The 27,919-nt window shown below is 36.9% G+C and overlaps 1 protein-coding gene across 2 annotated transcripts in view; it reads left to right on the top strand.

Annotated features, from left to right (window-relative positions):
* The window catches only part of CC2D2A (coiled-coil and C2 domain containing 2A), a 56,736-nt gene extending 29,156 nt beyond the window's left edge, over positions 1-27,580 (top strand). The window contains exons 17-35 of one of the 2 annotated variants that reach the window (XM_071556774.1): positions 1,313-1,451; positions 2,161-2,364; positions 5,971-6,063; positions 7,732-7,823; positions 9,683-9,850; positions 11,309-11,414; positions 12,794-12,903; positions 13,023-13,119; positions 14,412-14,510; positions 17,073-17,249; positions 18,654-18,674; positions 19,739-19,942; positions 20,203-20,292; positions 20,858-20,971; positions 22,443-22,577; positions 24,375-24,497; positions 25,103-25,161; positions 25,604-25,781; positions 26,786-27,580. In XM_071556774.1, coding sequence (XP_071412875.1) covers positions 1,313-1,451; positions 2,161-2,364; positions 5,971-6,063; positions 7,732-7,823; positions 9,683-9,850; positions 11,309-11,414; positions 12,794-12,903; positions 13,023-13,119; positions 14,412-14,510; positions 17,073-17,249; positions 18,654-18,674; positions 19,739-19,942; positions 20,203-20,292; positions 20,858-20,971; positions 22,443-22,577; positions 24,375-24,497; positions 25,103-25,161; positions 25,604-25,781; positions 26,786-26,974 — 2,398 coding nt within the window. In that variant the 3' untranslated portion in view covers positions 26,975-27,580. The remainder of the gene's footprint in view (positions 1-1,312; positions 1,452-2,160; positions 2,365-5,970; positions 6,064-7,731; positions 7,824-9,682; positions 9,851-11,308; positions 11,415-12,793; positions 12,904-13,022; positions 13,120-14,411; positions 14,511-17,072; positions 17,250-18,653; positions 18,675-19,738; positions 19,943-20,202; positions 20,293-20,857; positions 20,972-22,442; positions 22,578-24,374; positions 24,498-25,102; positions 25,162-25,603; positions 25,782-26,785) is intronic. The other variant, XM_071556775.1, reaches the window with a different exon arrangement.
* The last annotated feature ends 339 nt before the right edge of the window (positions 27,581-27,919 follow it).

The following is a 27,919-nucleotide window of genomic DNA, read 5'->3' as shown; positions in this document are numbered from 1 at the left end:
ATGAGTAACCTGCTGACTTCAGTGAGATTGGAATAGCAAGACATTTAAACATAAAGATGGATTCTCAAAGGCTAACTTTAAACTCTGGAGACTAATCACTGTAGTAATTGGAAAATTGAAGAATTTCAGAAGAGAGTTAGCTGTAAAACACTTCTTTGAATCACCTTCTAGAGATGAAGAGCTCTCAGTGACTTTCCGTTACCTTGGGAAAGTCACAAACAACATTTTCATGACTAATACTAGTTTTTGCTGCCCAAGAGCTTTTCAGCACAATTGTGATTCAGTGTGCTTCTGTTCAAGACTGGTGCCTAAAGATAACCTTGAGGTTACCACTTCACCTGCTGATCTAGTAACTGCTGGATGTTTAGCTGATTCTAACCAAGCATGAGAAAGACCCATGCATTCTAATAGCTTTCTTGAAAATACTCAAGTAAGTAGAGAACAAAGACTCAAATTAGCACCCCTAACATAAGGGCAACATCCACTCCTGTGGTATTTGGCTAATAATCTGCATGTCCTGGTGTATTGGGTTTATGTGGCAAGGTTTGGGTAGCAGTGGGGCTTCAGAGGTGGCTTCTGTGAGAAGATGCTAGAAGCCTGGTGAGCATATCAATGTACATATGGTCTCCAGACTACTTACCATATTTCCTTGCTTCCTGTGAATCCAAGAAATTGAGCAGGAGCATCCAAAGGATAGGGAGTGGAGCTGGGACTCATAGGTACAAGGAGGACCAAAAGCAGGGCTGCACCACAAGAGAGACGGCTGCAAGGGTTTCATGACAGGCAGAGCAGAGTGCTGGCAGCAGTGCTGTGCATGGCAAGGGGATGAATCAGGCCACAAAGTCTCTCCAGAAACAGCAGGGAGAGGCAGGGAAAAGGGCTACAGTGCAGGTCTAAGAGCACTATCCAGGAGGAAGGTCAAAGACAGAATCCAAGATACAGTGCAAGCAAGGACTGTAGATCTCAGAAGTTCTTTGTCAAAGCTTTTGTGTGCACTTTCACACTGTGAGGCAATTTGTCTTCTTACTTGCTAGCAAGCAGCAACATGGAATAGCATAGGTATATAAAAATGTATCAGTAAGCACCTTACTACCTTGCATAAAAATTCTCTTTCACCCATTCCTTCATATTTCCCTTTTGCTTTGAAATTGATCATTCCCTCAGTTGCATGGCTACAACTATGAATTGTGTACTGGAATTTCCTATTCACGTTCTGGGGAGCTTTTGATTTTTTCTAAGATTGTTTTAAATACTCTATATTGCTAAGTCGTATGTGTTTAAGGTGTAAGTTCTGTCAATTCTCTCTTTTTAGTGCTTTAAAAAGTATTGATGCTATTGCATCCATTGGCACCTCAGGCTTAACTGATATGAAGAAACTAGCTAAGTGGGCAGCAGAAGCAAAACTTGATCCAAATGACCCAAACAATGCTGCTTTGATGCAGCTGATCATGGTAAGTGGTGTTTTTAGAGCCTGTAGGGTTAATGATGCTGTGAAACTTCTGGTCACCAGTACCTCCCCTCCCCAGGCAATCTGCATGCATGCCAGGGTGGTAGAGGCAGCAGCATTTGAATTTGTCATGGCCATAGTTTTATGAGTGTTTAAAAGCAAATTGTTTACTGAAAATATGATTTATTAATCCATTTGAGAGTGGCAAAAAATGGGGATAAGAAAATGCACACGCTGAGTAATTTATAAATTAAAACCAAAATATGGATTTTGAGTTTGTTGTTTGCTTAAAGTGCAGGGGAATTCCGTACCAAATGGAAAGTTGCTCATTAGTAACAATTGCACAAAGAGTTCTAGTGTGTTGTAGAAGCTTCACCTTTTCTAAACAACACAATGAGGAGCTATTTACATAGTTGAAGTTGTGTAAATCTAGCCCCCTATATTATTCTGCCTTGTTGTAGTTTTCATACTCTAATATTTTGTTTATGGTACAAGGAAATAGAATTTTCTTGTGTTCTATGATGTGTATTCTCATATACTTTGCTCAGCAAAACCCTACTTTAAATCACCTGTTGTTTCAGTCTGTGTGATCCATCTCGATTGCTTTTGCTTCAAATGAGCCTCCTTGCAATCTGCATGTAAGACTTAAAAAAGGTATTTGATAGGTTTTGGCACTTTGCATGAAAATGGTAATAATCTTTTTACTAATTCAGGTTGCTACAAGCGGAGAAGCACAGGTTCCTGATTTCTTCAGATTGGAACAGTTTCAGCAAGAATTTAATTTTGTTTCTGATGAGGAGTTTAATAGATCAAAGAGATTCCGACTCTTACGGCTCAGAAATGAGGAGGTGGCAGAGTTCCGAAACTATAAGCAGGTCCCTTTACATGAACGAGAAATCAGTGAGAAAATTTTCCAGGTAGAATGTTATTTGAAATATTTCTTTTCTAGTTTTAATGATAAAAATACTGCAATAATAAGAGTGCAATTAAGTCAAATAGTCCTTTAAAGAATATGCAGCTATGCTGACATGAAAAAAATGAGAATTTCGTTCCTTCAATCTTTTCTAGTGTTATTTTAATCTAATTAAGATAGCTTCTTTCCAAGGCAGTATTTCACTGTGGGAAGAGGAAAATAAAACAGAAAAACTCGTGTAGACACGAATGTTTTAAAATAGGTTTTGTTAAAGGTAAGAGACTTTTTTTCAAAGTGATTTCAGGTATAGAAAGGTAATGCAGAGATAATTCAGGCTGAAGCTTATTAGCTTTTGAGCCCTCTTTGTGGAGACTGTTGAAAGCAATGACTCTAGCAAGAAAGAAATCCTTTTATGTTTTACTGTAGTCTGTGTTACAGATATTTCTGTTTTAGTACATTGATCCAATTAGCTGAAATGCGTTACTGAAATGCAATGTGTGCATTTTTTTATTTGGGTCATACTTCAATTATTTTTATCTCAACTCCATTATTAGTGTTAAGTCATGCATTCTTTTGTTCTTTAGCAATTCATGTAGCTAAGGAGCATTTGACTGTGCTCATTGCTTTAGCAGGATCAGTCACCTGAGATTCTGGCTGTTTCATCCCTATTTCTTCTTACGTAAATTTATTTGAAAAATTCCTTTTCTGTTGATTATATTTTTTAAAAAAAGACACGTATTATTTAATCATGTCTTGCTCTTTACATTAAATATTTTTGCTTTTTAAATTTTAGATTAGTTCTGTATCTTTTATTTAAAGATGTGCCACATCTTTGTTGTACATTTCTGATCCATTTCTGATTTTATGGACTAATTTTTTTAATTTCATGTTATCATTCAAAATTTAAAACTCACACTTTAAGAATACTTTTTGTGGTGTTTTTTTTTTCCATTAAGGATAAATTGGATAAAATTACGACTGCCCAGTCTAAGTTCATTTTATATGATATGATCTCCAAAGCTAAGTTTAAACTGGTATTGTTCCTAGTTGATTTGCTAGCTATTTGGCAAAGAAGTCTGAAAATACATAGAATCATGGAAATACTATTTGGAAAGTATTATCTGGAGATCATCTAGTCCTGCTTTCCACTGAAGTCGTGAGACTGTTGCCAGCAGCAGATGAAGTCAGCTTTGTATTTGCCCAGCCAAGTCTTGAAAACCTCTAAATGGGTGATTCCACAGCCTTTCTAGATAAGGTGTGCCAGTGCTTCACTATCCTTCCAGTGATTGTTCAAAGCAAAACAAAAACCACCAAAACAAAACAAAAATCCAACCAACCAAAACCAAACAAACACAAAACACCAAAAAAAAGTCATGTCCAACCTGAGCCTTGCGAGTTGTATTTAATTACTGTTTTCCTTTGTTATTCTTTCTGGAACTAGAGATATGAGTTTGGCACCCTCTCCTTTGTAACTGCCTCTCAGACAGTTGTGGGCAGGTTCTGCATTGCTCATTAATCTCTTCTTCACCAGACTGATGAATTTGGTCATCTTGTCCAGTCCAAGAAAGACACTGAAGTACTGGAACAAGTTCAGTACAGAGCTACCAGAATACATTTAGGGCTGAAGCACATGACCTACAAGGAAAGGCAGAAAGGACTAAGGTTGTTTTGGCCTAAGCAGGCAAGGGGGGTATCTTACTGCTTCCCTCAGGTACCCAGTGAGACAGTGCAGAAAAAACAGACTGAGACTCATCTTAGAGGTGAGATAATGATTAGCACAAGTTACTACAAGAGAAATTCCAGTTAGATATAATGAAAACATTTTCACAAAGAATGTATTCCTGTTCTAGAACACAATGTCCAGCAAGTTTGTAGAAATGCCATCTCTAGGGATACTGAAAATTCACATGGCAAAAGCCCTGAGCATCCTGACTGGAGTTGTTCCGGCTCTGAGTGAGAGCTTGGATCAGACTACCAGAAGTTTCTCCCTACTTATATTGTTCTAAGATTCTGATCTCTTCTTGTAGGTCATGTTCTCTAGGCCTCTGGCTGTCTTGGTAGTCTTTTGGTGGACACCATCTAGTTTTTCCACATGCCTGTTGAATTCGCAGTTTCAAACTGGGTGCATTATTTCAGGCTCCCACAAGTGTCAAGCTGGAGGAGCTGGTAACTTCCCTGTGTAGGCCATGCTGCTCCTCCTGTGTATCCTGTGGTTTGCCTTTTGCCAAAAGAACGTGTTGTTGTTGTCATTAAACCATAACCCCCACATTTTTTCAATATGTCTGTTATTCTTCTGGTTGCTCTCCCATTTATGCTAGTACATGAAGTTGCTTCACCCTCAATACAGACCTTTCCCTTCTTTTTCTTATTGATGCTTCAGTTTTCATAGTCTTCAATTACCAAGAGCCCTCTGAACTGTGGTTCAGTCAGTCATTGTATGAACCACTCTTCCAAATCAAGTATCATTGGTTAAATTGCTGACAGTGTATTGTGTCTCCTCATTGAGGTCACTGGTGAAGAAACAGTAATGCTGACCCTGTGATCAATCCCAGGGGCACTTTGCTATTTAAAGGACACTAACTAGACATTGGACTGCTCATCCTTACTATTAGAGCTCAGACTTGAAGATTAATTTTACTGAGTACTTTTACATGGTAACTAGCTGTGGTTCTAAAGCCAGTGTGATTTGCAGACTGCCATTAATTGGCAGATCCTGGGAGACTCTTCTGATTTGTAAGCTCTGGTTTTTGCTTGGGAGCTGAGTATCAGCTCTAGCCTTTTCTTAATTTATGAGGCACTTTCCTAAACTTGTGACTAAAAGTTGCATCTGTCAGTACAGCTTTCACTATAGTCCACCAGAACAGTAACCACAACTGTGAGATATATCCCATCAAAACACTTCTCCTCAAGAACCATGTAAATCTTTTTCTTGTGGTGGTACCCAGTATTCACCTCAGCCCTTCAGTGAAGGCTACAGAGTCTTTCATTAAACCTCAGGCAAAGCAAAATCTTCACACTCTGGCTTCTTAAAGAGCTTTTACATTCTCACAATATACAAAGAAGATTTTTATTGTGCTATTCAATCTCTTCAATATTTTTTTTCTCAGCAAACTTTCCCACAAGTAGAATTTCTTTGTTTTACACACCCCAAAAAGTAGCTACTAGTTACTTGGAAAACTAGTTACTAGTTACTTGTATTAAAACACAGTTCAGATTTGAAGGCATCTTCCATTGATGCTACATCATTTCTGTTTATAAAGGATTCTTCCTATTGCAGCTGCAGTAAGAGAAGCCACTTCCAGTTCAAATGGAATTTCAGTTTATAGCAGCAGGTCAAAGTTCAGCTTTAAAGAAGGAAGAGAAATCTTCAAGTTATTCATGGTAATTTAAACCACATAAATCTTGTAACTTAATGGAATTCTTGTCGCTATTCATGGAAGTTTAGCAGTGCCATTGCTGTATATATTAGCATTAAAAATAGCTTTATAAACTTCTGACATCTGTTGTGGTTTATTGTGATCCATACATTAATATTAATGAAATACCATTTTTCATTTGTGTAATAAAGCACTGAATATATATTGAATCACAAACTAGTAAATATCTTTAGGATTACGAGAAGAGACTGCAAGAGAGGGATATGATTGACAGCAAAAATTACCTAGATGCACACAGAGCAGTTGTTGCCAACTATCTGCAGAAGGTAAGATGCTAAAAATATGGATCCACCCTCTTTCTGTAGGCCATATATTACTCCTATACTTGAACACTTTATTTCCATGAATACTGAAAACCTCATTCTTCTCTAAACATGACCTACTGACATCTTCAAAATTCCAAGTTAGGTCTGAAACTGGTCTAATTGAACAAGTGGAGGTCTGTGAAATTTAATGTTATTGAAAAAGATGTAATACAGAAAATTACTGGCCTTTCTGGATTTTTCTAGCACTTCTGTAAATTCTTTTTTGTTCCAGTGTTCCAGAGATTTTTACTGTTATATCCCAGGAATTCAGTGATTTTCCTCTCTGCCCTATTTTCCTTATTGTAAGCTGTGATGCTAAGAACTTTATTATTTCCCTGAAAGTGGCCCTAACCACTGTTAAAAGTTATTTAAAGGAATACAGTCTTGTCCTGCAGCCTAAAGCTGAGGGCATGTCTTCCACCATATTACCTTCGTTGTGGTGCCCTTACCTTTTTTACTTAATTTTTCTAGTCTGTTCATTATATTAAGTATGACAATCTCTTTAATCCCTAGAGGGGATTAAAGCAGTCATCTAACCAAGAGAAGTCTGCAACGTCAGACTATTTTCAGATTATTTTGGCAAAATAGCAAGTGCAAAATGTGGCTACCAGTTTCTTACCAGTAGTGGAAATATCAAAAAGTGTATCCAATCCTATCCAGCCAGCAAAGCATGAAATACGATAACAAGGTTGATTTAAAGTGAAACAAATTGTCTTCTAGAAAGAGTGGTTCATGAAAGAACTGTAGACAATGAGGTGTTTAAATCTCCCAGGCAGGTGCAAAAGTCCAGATTTAGTATGGTAGTCTAAAAAAATTATTTTTGGCAAAGCTGCCATGTTTGTGTCAGCCCCGTGTGCTTTGCATGGTATTGAACACGTGGTTTTTGCAGTGCACTGAATAGCAGTGTAGGAGTACAGAGTAACACACATTATGGTACCTTTATTTGTCTCTTATAGCTTGAATACCATTAGCCTTTTTGAAAATAGCATTCGAATATTTAACAATTTTACAAATTGTCAGATGTGCTTGAAAATTAGATTGTTCACATCAGAACTGAAATACAGTTCACTCTGAAATGCGTTCTTTATATGCCTATCACTTCTGATCTTGTAATAGCACAGAGTATGAGGGCATTGCTAACATTAGTGTAGGAAAAAAGGACAAAGGCAGTGCTCTGTCAATCTGCTTTCACATAGCTGTTGGGAGAAGAGGGAAGAGTTTGATCTCTGTGCCTCACTCTATGACCTCAGCATAGAAATGAAAGGAACTCATGATTTTAAACCTTTGTTTGATATCATAGTGTTTGTTGTACAAACTTTATCTGTTGTTCTGCAGTCCAAACTATTTCTTTTATTCCCCATAGCTGGTATCATATAAATTTCTCTACAGCCTTTCCTGCAGCTTCATTTAGACCTGGAAAAGAGATGTCTGGTAGTGTCATTTGTTGTGATTGTTTCTGATGATGAGCTGTAAGCAGAAATTATTTCTTGGACTGTGACCCTCTTAGAAGTGAGGGAAAAAATAAAGAATTTGTATTTGGATGTTTTGTTTGTGTTTAATAGACAGAATGTAAATATTTGAAGTGGTTTTGGATGAGAAGTGTACTTTTGTCTCTCTACACATTCACAGGTTCGAGAATCAGTAATAAACCGTTTCCTCGTAGCAAAACACCATTTCCTTCTCTCTGACCTTGTCAATGAAGAGGACATTCTGAGTCTGGGGTAAGGGAGCTGTGTATTTGTTCCAAATAAAAAAAATTACTGTAAAACCCTCTGGGGTTTTGTTGTTGTTGGGGTTTTTTGTTTGATTTTTTTGTCTTTTTGCAGAGTGTATTGATGTGACTAACTGGTGTGATTTTGTGTTTAGTATGGTATGTAAACTCCCAATCCCTATGTACAGACACTATATTGACAAACAAAGCACGTAAAAGCTTTTTTAAGAAAAAGTCTGGTTTTGACAGAAGTGACAGCATGTAAATAAGATATAGCAGGATATAATGCATTGAGCTGTGATCTGATAAGCTGAGCATAGCCCAGCTAGTGGCAGCTTGAATATTTCCAATTATTAGACAAGTGTCAGAGGTAGTAACACTACTAGGGGTTCTGTAGGTGATGCTTACTTAGGAATCAGTGCCTATGCCCTGCAAATGACATGCAACAGTTTTTTAACAGTAATTTTCTGTATTTTACTTTTTATGTATTTCTGTTTGCTGATGCTGAATGTTTCTTATGTTCAGAAATGAACTGCATTTGGAAATTACTGCTTTTTTTCCTTTGAGGTTATTGTTTCTTTTATTAGTTAAGCACTTTCTTTGAATTTTTGTTCCAAATCCCATACCTGTTGATTTTTACATTTTTCAGTCATCACAGCATAGATGACTCTTAATTGATGTTGCTCACTGAAAATCTGTGTTAAGTAAACAAGTTGTGAATGTCATTTTTTTCTTTCATGTACAAGTTGCTTCTGTTCACTGTAAACGCAACACTCTTATAGTCAGTGGTTTTCATCCAGCTGTATAAATCTAAACAGTCCCATCTGCTGGAGACACAGAGACTTGCTCTTTTATCCAAGAGTTCATCCTTTTTTTTAGCTCCTGTTTTCACATAACAAAATAGAAAACTCCAAACCAGTCTATTATCAGCTTTTGGAGTTCTTTGAAATCAAATGCTTCATTGATGGTTTCTTACCACAAATATTAATTCATATTGCATTCTATTTGCTGAGTTTATATTGCTAGTGAATTGTTTAAAGCATTCACTTAGTGAGGTATTTCAGTAACTCATGGTTTTGTGTTCTTTTGGCAGTAATTACTCTCTTTCGGGTTTTTTTAATTACCTATCAGGCAATACATTTAAAAACCCCCACCTGGACCCATTCCTCTGTAACCTGCTCTAGATGACTCTGTCTTGGCAGGAGGCTTGGAATAGATGATCTCCAGAGGTCCCTTCCAACACTAACAATTTTGTGATTCTGTGAAATAATGCCATTGGCTATCAATTTTTAAAGTAGATTTTTGATACTCTGTAGTTGATATCATGCTATATAAAAATGTACATCTGCATTTTATTCTTTTCTTTTTTCGTTGTTTTTTTTCCTTTCTTTGGTTCTGCTTTGGCTTGGGTTATGAGCTCTGAGGGCCCAGGGTAGGTTGTGATATATTCATTCTACTTCCTTTCTGTGGCCTGTTGTTCACTGTACGTAGCTGCGTAGTTTGATGTTTTGTCTCTTCCACACAGTGGTTATTGTCATCTACTATATCCCTTGTTTACAGCACTGTAGTTTAGATCTGTCCTGAAGCTGTGTAATTGTCTTGTTTGTACCTTACTCAGTTTTAGGGGAAAAAAACCCAATCCAAACTTTTTTGCACATTGAAGTTATAATTTCTGAAATATAAGACAGAACTGGATTGTGCAGTACTAAACAATAGCAACATTTTGACATTTTAGAGAGGGTTTTTTGGCACAAGCAAGAGCATATAGTTCCTTTTTCTGTTAGTGCATAATTTTCATGTGTGTCATGGAAACATTAGAATGCTGGATTTTGTGCAAAACTGACTGAATATCTGTTTTATGATTATTAGCATTTTGGGACTTGGCCTCTTCAAACTGGCAGAGCCTAAACGTCCATTAAGGCCAAGAAGAAAAGAAAGGAAGAAGGTCACAGCACAGAATTTGTCAGATGGAGACATAAAACTGTTAGTGAACGTCATTAGAGCTTATGATATTCCAGTGAGAAAAACTGTGATGAGGTATGTTTAAATGCCTGTTTCCAGTACAGATTAATTGCTGGTTCCTGCTGTTTTGAGGACAGCTAAGAAACTGATTTTCCAATTCAGCCCTGTGTGTTGTTTTGATTCTCATGATAAAAACATGTATTTATCTTTTTATTAATGATGATAAAGAACTGATATTTTGTAAGTTTGAGAATAATATGATTATTTTTCACTAGGTCCTAAATTCAAGACATGTTTTACCAGAAACTGTATTAATCTGCTTGTTGAAAAAGCTGTCTGAAAAATAAGTTGCAGCTCTGACAGCATTATAACTCTGGTAATATCAGATGAATTATACTTTAAGCAAACTTCTTCATTATACGCAGGGCAATTTTAATTCTTAGTGTCTTGATTAAATACCAAAAACAAGTATTAAAAAATTCTAGTTCTTCACTGTGGGATACTATATTTGCCTCCTGAGTGTAGCATGTTGGTTTTCTCCTTGATGACTGTTTGTTTAAGTTAATAGACTGAGTCTAATGTGGCTCTGACTAATTTTAAAGGTGACCTTTACCTTCAGGCATGTTAAGGCAATGCCTGCACTGTGTGATGCTGTGTCATGTAGAGACACTGGAGTTCTGAGCAGTCTGGTTCAGTTACAGAAACAGTGTATTAGTGCAGTGTTCTCTTCCCCAAAATGAATACTCCTTGCATTTAACTCACAGGTATTTTCAGGGTAGCCAATTACAGAATTCAGCATCTTCTGCTGTTTTACTATAATAGAGGTTTTGTAGGATTTCTGTAGATAGGTTGATACTGAGAAAAGCAATTCATCGTAAAAACAGGAAAAAGAAGATGAAAATTTCAATTTATTATCAGTTTTACAAAAATAATTAACAGTCCTCCTAATCTTTTGCATTATATGGTATCTTATTTTGAGCTGCTTACCACATGAGTAGTTATTCTTTTATAATCTCTAATATGGTGATATTACCAAAAAAAAGTTATATGAAAACACTATAAAAGCAAACATGCTAACATTTATTTTCTTTTACTTCACTCATGGGTTGCCAAATCTGTAATATTCATATGGATTCAATTTTGTCATAGAGGCCTTGCCTAAATGCCATGAAGTCTACACTGTTTATGTATTTGGTGGGGATTCAACTACTTGAACTTAAAAACTTGTAGCTCAAGGAGATTGTATTGGGGGAGGCAGAAAAAGAAAGTCTGGAGTTGGTGCGCTCTTCAGAAGAGTTCATTCAGGCAGAAAGCACTCTGTTGCAACAAAGCTTACTAGAACAATTCACTCAATACCCCTTTCTCACCTGCTTTTTGTGTTATTTGATCAAATAAATATCTTCCCAAAGTTAAAATCATAAAAATATCAGGAGTATTTCCAGAATTCTGTTTGGCTAATACAGAATGTGAAAGATTTATATTTTGTAATGAATCTTATGTCTCTTCTGCTTGCTCTTGTCTGTTTCCTCATAGCAAACTTCAACAGCCCTCGAAATCTTCAAGGTCCTTTAATGAGATGTTTGCAGCCTCTCCCTCAGCTCAGAGCCCAGCTAATAGTCCAGACTGGGCATTCAACCAGGTATGTTACAAAACTAACATTTTCTGTGAAGTTGTAGCATTCCTGTTCCACAGACAGTAACATTCACCATCAGAAAGATACCTTATTGGTCAGGTTGGTTTGCCCACTCCTTGATCTCCAAAAAGAGAATAAAGCTGCAAAAGGTTCAGAGAAAGGCAGTAAGAATGTCAGATCTACAGAATGGTTACTGTCCAGTGGAAACTGATGGGGCTTTCAGTCAGCACACTGATGACTGCAAGCAGAGAAGGAATATGGTAGAAAGGTACAAAATCATGAGTCATATAGACACTGGATAGGGATTGATTATTTCCTGGCTCTGTAAGTACAAACGTGAGGAATGTCAAATGAAGATGGTAGGAGTTAGGTCCAAAACAAACAAAAGGTTGTGATTCTTCATGCAGCAGTTGGTGGTGCCCAGAAAAGTTGCTTATGTGTATTGTTGACAAAAGAGGTTTGTTTGTGTTGAAGTAGGTATTGGACAAGTATTTGGAAGAGTGACCCATTGGGAGCTGCTAAATAGAAAAATCATTACAGACTTAGAGAAGTCTTTCATCTCAAAATGTTTGAAGCCTGGGAGAGTAATAGCGGAAAATATCATATGTGCCTGCTCAGTTCTTACTCTTCTGTGTGTATGTTGGCTGCTGGCCATTTTCACAGCCTGCACTTTGGGTCCAGTACACTCTTAGTCTAAATCAACACATCCATTCACATGGCTGACATGGAAATTACATTTTCTTGGTATTTAGAAATAAATTCAGCATCCTGAATGAAAATGGAAGACCTTCAATTTTTTTTCATGTTTTTCTTATGATTTTCCTTCTAAAGTACAGCTTTCTGAAATGTAGAAAAGGTTCTGCCATATGCAGTTGAATGTTAATGAAGGCATTTTTAATCACATTAGGGGTTTGTTTTGTCTAGTAGAAGCTGTTTGTTTGTCATAGGAGCCCGTTTCAGGGACAGACGGGATTGTAGCAGTCGGCTGCTTGGATTACAGATAAGAGGATACAAATGCACTGTTTTCCACTGCTGTCTGGATCACATATTCGTCTCAGTTACCTTCCTTGATTTGATGATAGCCTGTAGCTTTTCTGCTCTCAGGAGAAAGTGTGGTTTCCCTAGTGTTTATAAACATGCCAGTTATTCTGAATACACATAAACTTTTGGAAATGCTAGCATATAAAATATTTTTAAAAGCTCCATAAATGCCTAGAAGCCCAGAAAGTGCAATATTTAAGGTGTATTAAAGTTATATCTGGGATGAACCAGCCTGATCTCCAGTAAGTATATGTTTATTTCTCTAAATACATGAAATAAGTAATTTAATGTGTTCTGATGAATTTCTAGAGAGTTCTGTTTCCTTTGTTTTGATCTCTTTATAGGTTTTGGTTCGTCCTTTTGTAGAAGTTTCTTTTCAGCGCACAGTCTGCCGGACAACAACGGCAGAAGGTCCAAACCCCAACTGGAATGAGGAACTTGAGCTTCCATTTAGGTATGGCAAAATGAATCCAAATTATTTCTGAATAATAATAATTTCATTTGAGTGTGTAGATTTATTCACATTTTCCTGAGCTGTTGAAATCACTTTTTTGATTTATTTAACCTTTTCAGAGCTCCTAATGGCGACTACAGCACCCACAGTTTGCAGTCAGTGAAAGATGAAGTCTTCATTAATGTTTTTGATGAAGTACTTCATGATGCTGTAGAGGTAAGTTCATAACTGAAGGACAGTGTACATTATAGGGTATTGCAAGCTCTTTGAAGTTGACGGAACAAGACTTTTCCATGTAATAACTTTCCACCTCCTGTGCCCCTCTTTTCTCTATTTTGTCATTCATTATGATTTTATTATGATCCATTACGATTTTATATCTAGTCAATATTGCAAGGTTGTTAGAGGGAAAAATCTTTACAGTGTTAACCTTTTGTGGCAGACACCTATGTACAAATTAAGTTTGTACTGTATAAACTGCTACTTGAGTTGAACATGTGTATGTAATATATTTTACTGCTATTTAATTAAATGGAGATACTGATACTAAGATTTAGAAGCAACATGAATTGTAATCTGAATTCTGTTCTTAACCTTAATCAGAATTTTTTACTAAATTCTAGATGAATTATCCCAGTTCCTATATTTTTCATCAGCTATCTTTTTATGCTCAATCTCATCCTGTTTTACAAGGTGTTTGGTGAAATGAAAAAAACCCAAAACAACTAACCATCTTTATGTTAAATGCATCAATTTTTTTGAGTTAGATAAAAATTGCAAGTCCTAGGAACAAGAAATACTTGTAAGCTCTCAGTGTTGGTATAACTCTTTCCTTTGTTGAAACCAATGAAAGCTTTCCTAGTCAATTCAGCATAGGCAAAAAATAGCAGCACTCAACATTCTTTAAAATATACCCCAAAAATAAATAATGCACACATTTCACCAAGAATTCTGTCCTCAAAAATGAAATGATATTTGATGAAGTGGAAGGAAACTCTTGAAACTTGCATGTCACTCTAGCCTTTAGCGATTTTTTTTAAATGAGTTCTAGGCTGATCATACAAGATTTGGAAATCTCTGATAGGCAGTGCACATGAAAACAATGCTTGCATTGCACAGGGTTCAGTTAGATTTTCAAATTATTTTACTGTCAAAAAGCTTTTCTGAATACTAAGAAAATATTTCATTAGAGGACCAGAGCTTCATTTACTTTGTCTGAGAAGACCCGTTGCACTCCTTGTCAGAGTTTTGAGTCCTCCATCACAGGTTACACATGAATTGAACCCTGAAGTGGAAGCACGTTGTATCATGGACTGTGATGTTCTTGTATGTTTTCAGCATCTGGCATGCTTGAAAGGCATCCAGAATAATCACTGCTGTGCTACTAATGGAATTGGTACTTACAGTAAATAATACAAAATTTTTATTAATGCCTTGGTTAAATTGTTGATTGAATTAAAGGAAATGAAGGTATTTTACAAAGTGTTATGTTGGACAACTTTTTTTAGGATGATCGTGAAAGAGGCACTGGAATCCACACTCGTGTTGAGAGACACTGGCTGGGGTGTGTTAAGATTCCATTTACTACCATATATTTTCAAGCAAGGGTAAGTGTTTTTACTTGGAGTAAATCTCTTCAAGTACAGAACGGGACAGTGAAAAGGGGCAGGGAATGGATTTCGGATTTAATTATGTTCCCTGTGAAAAAAAAACTCGCTGATTTTTTTTTATGGAATTGTTTGAAAATGTGTCTGAAACCACAGAATTTTCTGACAAATTTGGTGAGTGTTTGCATCAGTAAGGTCATTTGTTTTGAAGAGAGAAGAGATAAACAAAACATACTTTACAGTGACAATGCAGCCTGGCATCCTTCAGTAATGAGGTTAAAAGTGCAGGCATTTTAGATGGTTTTCTCAGTGGCTTTTGATATTGCACAGCCTCGATAGATGAACTAGGAACAGCAGTATCACCTAGATAGGTGGTAGGAAACTTGACCAAACTTCTTTTCTCACACTTTCTATGAATCACAAGATTTTCACCTTTGCTTCTCCCAATCCCTTCTTTCCTTCATTTTTAGACCTTTCAGAAAGAAGCTTTCTTCATGAGATACCAGCAATTAATCATGGGAGTAATAGTAAAACATGCAGTTTGTCACAGGGAAAGGGATTTTTTTGTCCAAGTACCCATCCTAGACTTAATTTAAGGAAACAAATTGTTTCCATCGATAGTCCTATCATACTGCAGGTCTTGCTGTAGGACATTTTCTGCAGGGCAGTTCTTTTTATGTGTAGATTGAGTCATGAAATCAACAAAAGTCAGAATCTTCATGAAGTAAGAAACTGAGACATCAGTTGCATTACTAATGACACAATAATTTGCTCTTCTCTGGGTAGCACTTCTCAGAAGCTTAAGGGTTTTAAGGCGTACTGTGAGCTTCCTGGATTCTTTGGGTGTAGGATAAATTTGTGGGAGTCTCATTTGAGTGCAGTGCTTGGAGATCAAAGTGGTTTTCTTGGGTTGTTTGCAAGGCCTAACAGAATGTAATTGTCATGAGAGTCAAGAACATGTGGGATTCTTTTCATTGCTGACAAATTTTGGACTAACCAGGATTAGTCCACTTGCTTCTGCTAGATCATTAATATGCTGTCTTCAGCTTAGGAGGTTAATCAGTTCATGTATCTCTTTGATGGTTCTATTCCCCTTAGAATGAAGGTTTCATTGACTTCTGGGAAGATTAAGTAGCAAGAAGGTCTAATCTTCTTTCCCAAGTCTTTGGCCAACCTGCGCAGACAAAGTTACGTAATGTGACCACTGTTGCTATAGGTCAACAAACAAGAAAGAACAAGATCTGATACTCAATTTTAGGGAATTGTTCCATGTTGAATTCATTAAATTCACCTCAGAAGTGTGCTAACAATCCTGAGAGACTTAAAAGGCAGACTTAGACATTTTAACAGACTGCTTACCAATAGTTATTATTGAAGGATGTAGCCAATAATCCATCTTAGACGATTTCCGATACTCGTGTCAACCTCTGTTCATCATACTTCTTGTTGGTCTTTCTGTTACAGAATCAGAGTAGCACCAGAATTGCTGTCAGATGCACTCCTGACTCTTTGTGAGGAGGTGTTGCAGTTTGTGATTCCCTAAGCATAGTGTGAGCACCTGTATAGATCTTCCTAGCAGTAGAGATTCTTTTCATTTGAAAAACTGCAATCAGCCCAGTGGTTATATCAAGATGGTTATATCTAGCAATTAAGTTTCAGTAGCAGATGAAGCATTTCATCATCCTGTTCTAATATATGGCAGCAGAATTTCTGAGTGATTTATTTAGAGTTTTCTCCTCATCAAAACTTAATTTTGTTCTTAAATGTTTGATGAGCCATCCCAGTGAGTTATCTGTTCATTTTCCACATCCACTGAAGATATCCTTTCTGATGGCAGTTACCTGAATTCCATACAAATCAAGAGGTTAATTTTTTTGCTTTTCCCTTAAAGCTGTGTATTTCACTGTTAAAACCTGCCCAAACAAGTGTGGGGCCTGCCATCTCTTGTCTCACACAATCTTTCAGAAAGACCTTATTCTCTGGGATGACAGAGAGAAGTACAAAGGGCTGGTGACTCTATCCAAGTGCTGCCAGGGGGAAGCTGGATGAATGGACTCACTTCCAGCTGCATCCAAGAAGCATCAGCAGTTTCTGCATGGAAGGGGTCCATCTGTGAGGTGCTGGACCACATCACTCATAGGCAAAGGCTATGTTGGTGTGATGCTGCCTTCAGAAGCTTAGTCCTGCAACCCATATTTTGCCATTTTGTCACTTTTTTGGGGTAAACAGAGCCATGTGGGGTTTGCTGTCTGAAAGAAAAATAGAGAAAGTCTGGTAACTCTTTCTATGAGCTACTGTGTATGGCTTCATTTTCATAAAACATTAATGTTCATAATATGCAGGAGAGGCTGAAATCCAATTGTAATTAATACATTTAACAATGACATCTCATGTTTTCCCCACAGTTAATCAACATAAATGTCTTATTCTCTCATTTTATTATTTTGTAATTCAGAGTAATAATCAAAAGAATAAATATTTGAACAAAAGAAGCAAATGTATGTGAGAAGGAATGTTTGCTTTCTTGTTTCTAATGAAAAGTATTTCTTTATATTTTTGTAGATCGATGGTACATTTAAGATCAATATTCCTCCAGTCCTCCTTGGGTACAGCAAAGAAAAAAACTTAGGAATGGAGAGGGGTTATGATTCTGTGCGAAATCTGAGTGAAGGCTCATATATAACACTGTTTATTACCATTGAACCACAGCTCATTCCTGGAGAGTCCGTCCGAGAGAAGGTAACTAATCAGGAATTCATCTTTGCTTCCAGTGGTGCAGTTCAAAGATACGTATAAATAGGAATGCTTAGTCTACCAAGGGGCATGAATGCCAGTACAGGAGGACACCGATACAAATTTGGACTGTTTAAAATAAAAATTTTTAGCCTAGGTCAATTTAATTCAATGCACCATTAGGTGAGATGTACATTTAATGCATAAGAAGTAACTTTGACCTGGTGTCTAGTTCCAGTGTTAATAAAAAGCAAATTTACATTCATTATCTCTGAACATACAATTTTTCCATTTATTTTTGTAAACAGTGAAGTATTCATGTGAGCAAAAAAGAGGTGGCAGGTGCAAAGAGTATTTTCTTGCTTCTGTGTTTATAGTGTTCAAATATAACATTATTATTTATGGCTTCATGCATGCCTCAAAATCTTGAAGATAATAATTTCTAAACAGCAGCTGTTATTTTTTTCTGTTGTTTTACTAAACCAGAAGTGCCTTACACTAACAACAATAATGTAGTTAAAATGCAAACACTACTTGCTAATTTACATAACAGTAGGCAATGATTTTGAGATCAAGAATGTATGTTTTTCATGCACAAAGAGCAGCAGTTCATTTGTTTCCAATTCAGTGCTACACTGGACATTTATTAGAAACTCAAAGTAGCTGGAGAGAAACGTCTATCATAATTTCTTTTTCAGAATAAATATAAAATGGTATGATGCATTCTAAAAACCCATTTTTCATGTTAAAATTATAGCCTTGGAAACTATCTAGTCTTGTATTTTCTTGCTCTCTTGCAATACTGTGGGAATAGTTACAATTTAGTACCTGCTGAAAATAAAGAATATTAATAAAGTGCATTTATAGGTGCCTTTTAAAGTTAATTATTATGAATGTCAAGATTATTACTAGGACTCAACACCATAAATATAAACTTAACACCTTGAAGTACCTTTAATAGATAACAACTTATCTAAGACTTTCATAACTTAATCTTCACATATAGTAATTAGTTGCTGGGAGAAAAATGTGCTGAATTTGTAAGGTGACATATCTCTGTTTCTAGAGGGAACTGTCTCCAGTATTGTTTCAAAGAAAAAACCATAGAAATTCAAATAAGGGGCAATATAATTGTAAAATATTATGCACTATATGTTGTGAATCTTGGTGTCTTTAGAGCAAATATTCAGAATTTCTTGCATAGATGCAATTTGATACTCAGTTTTTGATGACAAAAACTAACTAATTTGCCATCTTTTCTTCCTATTCCTGACCTATAGTTAAATTTGAAATGCTTGTGTACCATTTTAGGATGCTAAGCATAATTTTAGCTTAGTTTTATGGTACCTTTTTGGTTTCTTTACTTATTTTTCCTCTCTTTCCTGCTCTCCTTCCTGAACCTCTATATAGATGAATGAAATGCTTAAGAAGGTACAATATTATTAGATCTGTTGAGATACTCCTGTTACTCCTTGTTGAAGATTTAGCTTGGGTTTGTGCCATTCAGAAAACCTTTTGCACTTTGTGTTACTTGACTCTGACATAGTAATTGTATTTGCCAATAATATTTGCAGTGAATTGCTACATTAGTTTATGAAGTGCCAGAGGCTGTACTTCTCTACTGTTAATTATGGTTGAGAAGGAGGTCCAGCTCCAGGGCAGTGCCCAGCTGTTCCACCTCAGGTTAGGCTGAGAACAAGGGTAACAAATTATAAAACGTGGCTTATTTTGAACAAAAATATTATGAAGGATGAGCTTTAATTCTCAGCACCACTAAAGTATGCAAGCAATTCTAAGTAAATAAAAAATACTATTTTTGGCTGATCCTAATACCTTTAAAATATGACATCTTAGGTAACAGATGAGGAAATAATTGTCACTGTTATATAATTAATATGTGTGTTTGAGTCCTACACTTGTTCCTGAAAATTCTCATCTAAAATGTTAAAATTTTAGACAAGTCTGAATTATAAGAATTCATCTAAAAATCACTTGAACCTTTTCTGCAAATATTATGGCATTGCATAGAGTCGTTGCAGTATTATTTATATAAAAATTATTGGGATTTTTTGCATAACCTCAGTTGGGGTTTTAATGGAGGATTAGTATCTGACCATAATTGTTTACCTTTGAATTAATATGTGTTGTTACATATTCATCCTCAGTTTTACTTGGCTGTAACTTCTGCTACACTTTTCAGTGCTTTAATAAAGCCAGCTTATTATAGGTATAGGTTGGTATTATAGGTCTAGCTCATTATGAGCGTTCATAAGTAAATGCAAAAATGGCAAATTGTCTTATTTTCCATTACTTTGACCTTTCTTATTTGTCTGTAGGCAAAACTCAGTACAAGGCAAGTTCAAAATGCTGTTAGGAAAGAATGTAATGGTCTTTTTATGCTCCTGTAGATTGTGAAGTAAGGCTGAATATAGTAAAGACTGAAGTCCAAACTGTAAATAAAACTGATTTTATATAAATTCTACTTTCTTTTGAAGTTTGATACCCAAGAAGATGAGAAACTGCTCCAGGCAGCAGAAAAATACGAAGCTGAATGTACATCAAAGTTTCCAAGCCGCCAGTGCCTAACAACTGTAATTGACCTTGATGGGAAAACAGTTTTTATTACCAGATATATCAAACCTCTGAATCCACCACAGGAGCTTCTTGATGCCATCCCAAATAGATCTCACACAGCAGCAGTAAGTACTTTAAAAAGATAGTAAAGTCTCTGGGATACAGGTTTCCTTTAAAAGACAAAGAATTATGCCAAAACTCAATGGGAGTAAATTGTATCAGTCTTTGATAGAAGTTCTAAAGTGAGCTCGCTGCTACTGTCATGAGGTTATTCAGTGTTTTGTCTTTGATGTCTGTGGAAACAGCAATATTCTTCACATCTGGAATAAACTACTATAGTGTTGTGAATTGAAGGACTGACTTGTTCTGTTTTGTCTTCTTGCAGGAATTGGTGGCTCGATATGTTGCTCTGATTCCTTTTTTGCCAGATAGTGTGTCATTTGCTGGAATTTGTGATTTGTGGAGTACATCAGATGTAAGCAATGCCTTAAACAGAAGTTCTTTACCCTCTTGAATGTGATGAAACATCCTAACAGCCCCTGTTTTCTGGTGGAGGTTGTACTAGATGAGCTCTTGAGGTCCCTTCAGACTTAACTTATTCTGGGATAGTTCTAAACCATAATGGCTACTCATGCACAAGTGAAAGGATACTGACTGATTAGAGACTTTACAGCTAGACTTAAAATGGATCATTGTTGTTCCAAGGAACTGTAGCAAAAACATTGCATGTAGTGTCAGCAGTAATGAGATATTTAGCCCTCTCTGTCACATAAATCCTGCCACTTAGAGAGTAACAGCAGACACTGTTGATCATAGATGAAGTTTTCTGAAAAATTGTCATTCCAAAAAGACATAAAATCTCAAATCTTACAGATTTTTACAGCATTCACTCTTTATCCTGTGTGCTGAAGCAGTGACCAATGTAAAGATCAGTTGCAAAGATCTGAGGACTCCTTGCTTCAGAAGTGTTAAAAAACATTATCAAATGTTATAAGTTGGTAACTGACTAGAAAGACTATTTTTTTTATTATCTCAATTAGCAATTTCTTTATCTTCTGGCGGGTGATGAGGAAGAACACGCCGTGCTCTTGTGTAATTATTTTCTTGGTATGGGGAAAAAAGCCTGGCTTATCATTGGAAATGCCATTCCTGAGGTAAGAGAACTTTTTCACTTGGCTTGAGTACTAATTTTTAATTCTGTGCAGTCTTTGGTTCCCACCAATGGATAGTTGTGTCTTGCTGGTTGTTTTTCCAGGATATTATCTAAACATTGATGCTGGGAACTGTTTCTTTTTGCATCAGAAAATAAAAAATTGAAAGTATATATTAGTATAAATATTATCTGGGGTTTTTTCTAGGGCCAGTTTCCATGCTTAACTGGTAGTAGCTTTTGTCCTCATAGTACAGTACCAAGCATCTGTAACCCTTGATTTGACCTTAATTTGTATAAGTTGCATCCAGGTGCGTCCAGGACAAAGGTGATGGAGACAGTCCATTCACAGCATCTCAGTCATGGATACACAGACTGTGACAGTTTGTGTGGGATCAGGTACAGGTTGAGAGGTGGTAGGAGAGGGTTAGGGGATTGCCAGGGATTCTTACTGGTATGTACACGTCTCCTGATTCTCTCTGCAGCTGATGGCAGAGCTGCAGCAATAGCAACATTGGTTCAGGCCTGACAAGTCCCTCTCCATCTATCCATTGTAGTGCAGGCAGGGAGGGCTGTCTGCTGTGCCTGGGGCTGCTGGGGCAGCAATATGGCTTAGACTGCCCAGAACTGAAACACTGAGATTGCTCTGCCCCTTACACTATGCCTTTGCTATGCCTTTGTTCTCAGATTTCCAAGTAACCAATACTGCTCTTTTCAAAAAGGTGCTAAGACTGTTTATAATGCAGATTTCCATCATTAATATCTTTAATTACCAAGTACATGTGAAAGTTTTGCTGGAGAGAATTTTGTTAAAAAGTTTTGTCCAAACTAGTTTCTAAAGCACATTCTGAGATACTGCAGTGGCAGGAACAGGTACTGGAGTACATTTCTTCTACTCAAAATCTGATGGAGATGGTAATCCTTAATAAAGTGTTCAGCTTGTGCATGCTCTAAGGAGGGGATTTATTCTAGATACCTGGAAAATATGGGACTTGGCAATAACATAGAAAAGCAGTTTATGTATTCCTGACAGATAATGTAAAGACAGCTGGGAAATTCCGTATGTAGCTGTGGAGGGAGACTGATGGTTGAGACACAAAGTGTGCTGCCTACCAGGGATGAGAGCTGTCGCAGTAGCCAAGTGGGACATGCTGGTACTGAAGCAGCATTAAACATTCCTGTATGTGGAATTTCACATCAGTTTGTGGCTGAACCAAGATAACTTTCAGAATCTGTATGTTAGAAATGGCTCAAGGTTGTGTATATGTCCAACATTTCTCTGCCATGTAACAGCACATTATTATGCAAGTGTGGAACTGTAATGAACCTGTAAATTCTTCCAAGCAGTTTGCCCCACAAAGCAATCCTAACCTCAGTAGTAAAAATTTAGTATTCCAAATAATACAAAACATACTGTCTTTGTAGCCAGTTTTCAAACATCCTTCTTATACTTTTTCTTTTTTTTCCTCTCCTAGGGACCATCTGCTTATGTATTAACTTTGGAACAAAGTCAGTATGTAATTTGGAATCCCAGTACTGGATGTTTTTATGGGCAGTACGATACTTTCTGCCCCTTACAAAATGTGCACTGTCTGATCAGCTCCGATAATGTAAGTGTACCCAGTCTTGTCACATTTCTATACACATAAGTGTTAATAACTTTGGGTTTTTTTATCTCATGCATCATTTGTTCAACATTGTAACTATATTTAGGCTATTGCATTATTAGTGATTTTATTCTATCTTAAGTAGGTTTTTCAGCTTTTTTAAAATAAGACAGATTTTTTATTCAACATTTAGGTGGATAAAGACATCCATTAATACAATTTTTGTTATTGGGTTTTACTTACATGTTTCCCAACTTGGATGTCTTAAGATTACTATGGTTTAGGCAGGGAGTAGTCATTTCTCAAAGATAATAGTTTGCAGGTGAAATGTAACTGAAAAATGATAAATAAAGGATATTACAAGGAGTCAGTTGAGTTTCCAGTGTAACACTGGTCACAGCCTCAGTGGTTCATTGTGCACAACCCAGAGCTGGCACCACAAGGCACAAAAACTATGTTGATTTTCTGCCTGGCATCAAGTCCTCCCAGTTATTTGTAAGTACACGAGTAATACTAGTGCACATTCACAATATATTGTTCATTGTGTGGCTGGAAACCCTCTGAGGCAGCGGGAGGAGAGATTGTAAGAGCTGTGCAGCTCAGGGCAGATGGACAAAAGGCCACAGACCTTGGTGGAGCTGAGTCTGTGCTGAGAGGGACAGAAACCCTGGGCACTGTCCTGCCAGCAGCATTCCCTGACTTGAGCCAGACCTCACAGCTTCTGGAGACACAAACAGGGACACGATAGTGAGGTAGAAAATGAGGAAACAGAAGGCGAGTTACAAAAAGAACCCTAGGTTTTATTTGAATGAAAACTGGAAGTTGAGTTTCAGAGTTTGCTCACCAGTTTTTTGGAATGCCATCATTGTGAGTTTTGTTTTGTTTTTTAATCTTGTGTTTTATTCTAAACACAGATAATGGCTTTGGACGAGAATTTAATACACTAAAGTACATTAATTTTAAAAGTGTCAGTTCTTTCACTGAAAGCATTTTGAGGACTGATGGGGTTGTTTGGTTTGGGATTTCTTTAAGCAGTATTCAACCTACAGTTAAAAAAATGTAGTTCAGTTGTTGATTGCTGGAAGAAACAACTAAGGACTTCAGCACTGACAACATGATCAGTTAACCTTGAACTGCAGAGTGCAACATCATCTTTCAAGGCAATCAATTCCAATCTACATGTGACCCTGAGCAGGTGTTCTGCCAGCAGAGCCACAACACTTTGTGTCCAAGTGCAGCAGAACCTGCTGGGTTGGGTCCTAGAAGGCTCCACACAGGAACATCAGCTACAAAGGGTTACACATATTCATTAGCATTTACATATTAATTGCTGGTACATTTTGCAGCCTTAGCAGTAGTAACTTAAAGGTTGTTTAAACAAGAATCCTACAGTGCTTATGTGCTTCACACTAGGCCCACAGACCAAAATGAATGTCTGTAAAGGAGGGAAGTGGAAGACATGGGTTCCACTTGATGACAAAATATATAGAAGAGCTGTTTGTGTCTGCAGTATCTGCTTGTATTTTGCAAGATAAGCTTAAAATAGCAATGGAGCTGGGGTGCAGCAGCTACCAGGCATCACAGCCACAGCTGCACTGGGCTGGGCTGTTGGAAGCATTTCATCAGAACTCAGAAAAGAACTTGTGCAGCAGTCCAGAGGGGTGGAAGTGCAGCTCAGAACAGCAGAAGAAATTGCTACAGGAGGTTAACATTATATGGTATTTTATTGCTACATAAGTGCCATGTGTTCTATAGTTGTAATTATATGCTGAAAGTTTTAACAAATTTGCTTTCTTGTAGATTTGGTTTAATATGCAAGAATATGATTCCCCAGGAAGGATAAATTTTGATATCAGCAAACCAAAACACTGGAAGTCTTTCTTTTCAAGAAGTTTGCCATTCCCTGGTCTCTGCAGCATTCAGGTATTGATGGATCTATTGCCAGCTTGATTTGAGGGGTTGAGACATCATAGACTTGGTCCAAAAAAGCAGACACTTAAGTTCTTTGGACTTCTGTGGTTAAGTGTATTTATTTAATATAATTGGGTTTTAAAAAGATTTCCCAGTCACATCTTTAAAAAAATGAAAGCAGGAATACTGCAAAAATTTGGTTTTGTACAGAATGAATGTGCTTGGCCTCTAACTGTCGATTGTAAGATCTCAGGACAACAGTGAAGTAAATGGGACAGATCTTTAACACAAACCTATCTAAATTAGTAGCTTGGTATTATACAGAAAGTGTCACCTGGCTAAGAAAGCATTTTTTCAAGCTGTATGAACATCCTTAGTAAGAAACCAGAAATTTCTATACAGTTATCAGTGTAAGCAGTTGAAGTTCACTGGAGGAAAAAAACCCAGCATTATACACAAATATCTAGTTATTTTTTTTTATCATGTCTCTGCTAGGGAATAATTATTTTAACATAATTGTAAAATCCTGTGAGCGTCAAGCCAGAAATGCCTGAAGTGACACTGTTGTATAGCTAGAAGAGATTGCACATTTTAATATTTATTTTATTTATTGCTAGCCTGAAGAATTAGTTTATCAGCATTCGGATAAGTCTGCTGCAGTGGAACTACAGAGCAGGTAATTCTACCTCCAAAACAAATGCTGTGAGTGCTGATACTAGAGCTTGTTCATGCTTTGAATGCTAATTGAGAACAGCCTAAAAAAATCAGAAGCTATTGTTGCAGGACTTTTTTTAATTCTCCCTCTTCAATAAGGATTGCCACATAGAAAGAACTGATCAATCATTTCTATATCATTTCCCTATAAGCAAAATGCTGTGGAGGGATGATAGGAGAGTGTGTGAACTAGAAAGGGGTTGTAAGCCCCCAGCCTTCCATACAGTCACTGACCATGCAGCCACCACACAGCTGTGTTGGTGTTGCTTTTCTGCACTTTTAGTCAGCAGCAAGTTTAACTGAGGTCAGTTGTGGTCCCCAGAACCTGTACTCTCTGCCAAGGGAGATCAGTTCAGATGCCCAGTAAATACTAGAATTGTAATGATCAGTCTATCTTATTGCAGGGTTGAAAAAATATTGAAAGACAAGATTATGGAATGGAGACCAACACGCCCAACTCGTTGGAACAGATATTGTACCTCTACTCTGCGTAACTTTTTGCCCCTGCTGGAACAAAACCAAGGAAAAGATGTAGAAGATGATCATCAGGCAGAGCTGCAAAAACAGCTGGGAGATTACAGGGTACAGTCATCAACATAAATGGCTTGTGCACTGTACAAAAATTTAAATCCCTAGAATTTAACATTGCCACTCTCTGGTATAGAAGAGTGTCCTTGGCTATTTATTTCTTCTGCTACCAAAATTCACAAGAGCTTTTATACCACTGTAATATTTACAGAGTGAAGAGAGTGATGATCTGTTTTATTTCATTGTAAGGTTTAACATAAAAACTTTCTGCTGAACATAAAACTAAGAATGCAAAGGTAAATTGGCTGCATTGTCCTTGTTTATTGCTGCACCACAGCAGCGGCTCCTGCCAGTACATGAACACGAGTGCAGTGTCCCAGCACCAGCTGCCCAGGGGCCAACTGGTGCAGCAGCTCTCAAGAGTGGTCAGCAAGAACTGGGCACTGATGCTGAGTAGTGCCACACGCCATCTACTTAGAGGAGCAGGAGCCCACACAACATGCTTTTCTTCCGTTTTCTACTCTTTGCTCCACTCTTTAAAGACAGAAGTCAGGCTCCTAAAGTGTTCACTGCAGGCACTGATGTACCCATGCATTCCTGCTCCAGGCTGTTGAAGGGCCTTCTTTCCATGTGAGACTCCTGTGGTGACAGTGCCACACACAGCCAGGGCCAGTTCCAAAATGAGCTGAGGTTTCAGTTCCTGGCATTGCCCATCTCAAATCCCCAGCCAAGAGAACACAGTTATTTAAAACCAGCCAAGAAGCAGAAAAGCAGTGAAGTTCTGCTGCATGTGTTTATTAATAAAACTTTATTCTAGTATATTATAAACATCTTCACTTTGAATTTAAACCAGATTAAAGATGAAAAATGTCAGAAGCCTTCCTGGAGTATGTGAAAGACATGTGGCAGTAAAGTACAAAATATTGGGGATTTTAATTGCATCTGAGGTCAGCAATAGAAAATTTACGTGGCTCAGTGAAAGATATTTTAAAACTGTGTATTTATTCACCTGCCTTTACCTGTTCTTCTTACATGTTTTTTTTTTGTCTTTCTCCCAGGTCTCTGGATTTCCTATTCATATGCCATATTCTGAAGTTAGACCTTTAATAGAAGCTGTACGCAGCACAGGAGTTCACACCATAGATGTTTCCAATGTTGAATTTGCTCTAGCTGTGTATATTCATCCTTATCCCCAGAATGTTCTCTCTGTATGGATTTATGTTGCTTCACTTGTGCGAAATGGGTAGCGCAGCAGTCACAACATGGGCAAGAAATTTACTTACATAGGTGTAAATATAACAGATTTCTCTCACTACTGATTTGAGCTATCCCAAGTATTTTAAAAATCAAATGAGAATATTTTAGTAGCTTTATGTGCCCTACAACCTCTGAAGATACTACTTATTACTGCTAAGGAAGAGATTGACAGCATAAAATTCCAGTACTAATAGGTGATTTTTGTACAGTTTTTTATAGCTCCCAGGGGGACATCACACTCTTAATTAAAAGCATTACACATGCCTGCATATACAGTGACATTGCAGAGTGAATTGTTTCCGTGGAATCCCTTAAAGATGGTTTTTAGCTAGTCAAGTTTGTTTTATCTACAGACCTTCCTCTTCAAAGACACTTGTAAATAATTTTCCTGTTCCTCAGTTTCTGAATTTCTAGTCATGAACAAATTTCATGTACCAAAGAGCCAGCATTAAAGAGCATACTTAAATTTTTAAGAGGCCGCCTCCTATCCTATTCTGTATTTTATGCCTGTATAGTGCCAGCACCATTTAGAGGTGTAAGAAAACATTTTCTTAAGAAATTAAAGACAAAGGATTTAATAAATATTAATACCAAAACTTAAGTGGAAGCTTATTTCCTTTATACAAGAATTTGATTAAATTACTTTGGAGTTTGAAGTCCTTGTCTACAAGTTACCAAACTTGCAAGGAAAAGATTATCAAAAGACTAGTTTACTGAAGATCCAATTCACTTATTAGTATGCAAGTAGTTGTGTTAACTATTAATACTGATATAAATATATATCCTTTTCCTGCAGTTATCTTAATAATCAAACCCTTCCAAGTGAAAATGATCGTGGGTTAAAGACAAATGTTGATCAGAATGTATCAAATGAAGATTGTTCTTGAGCTGAGACTGAATCTAGTTCGAAGTTATCCAATAAATACTAGACAAGA

This window comes from Pithys albifrons, chromosome 5 (genome assembly GCF_047495875.1).
Source record: "Pithys albifrons albifrons isolate INPA30051 chromosome 5, PitAlb_v1, whole genome shotgun sequence".
Classification (NCBI taxonomy): domain Eukaryota; kingdom Metazoa; phylum Chordata; class Aves; order Passeriformes; family Thamnophilidae; genus Pithys; species Pithys albifrons.
Note: the sequence above shows the minus strand (reverse complement) of the source record. Positions and strands in the feature narration are given on the sequence as shown.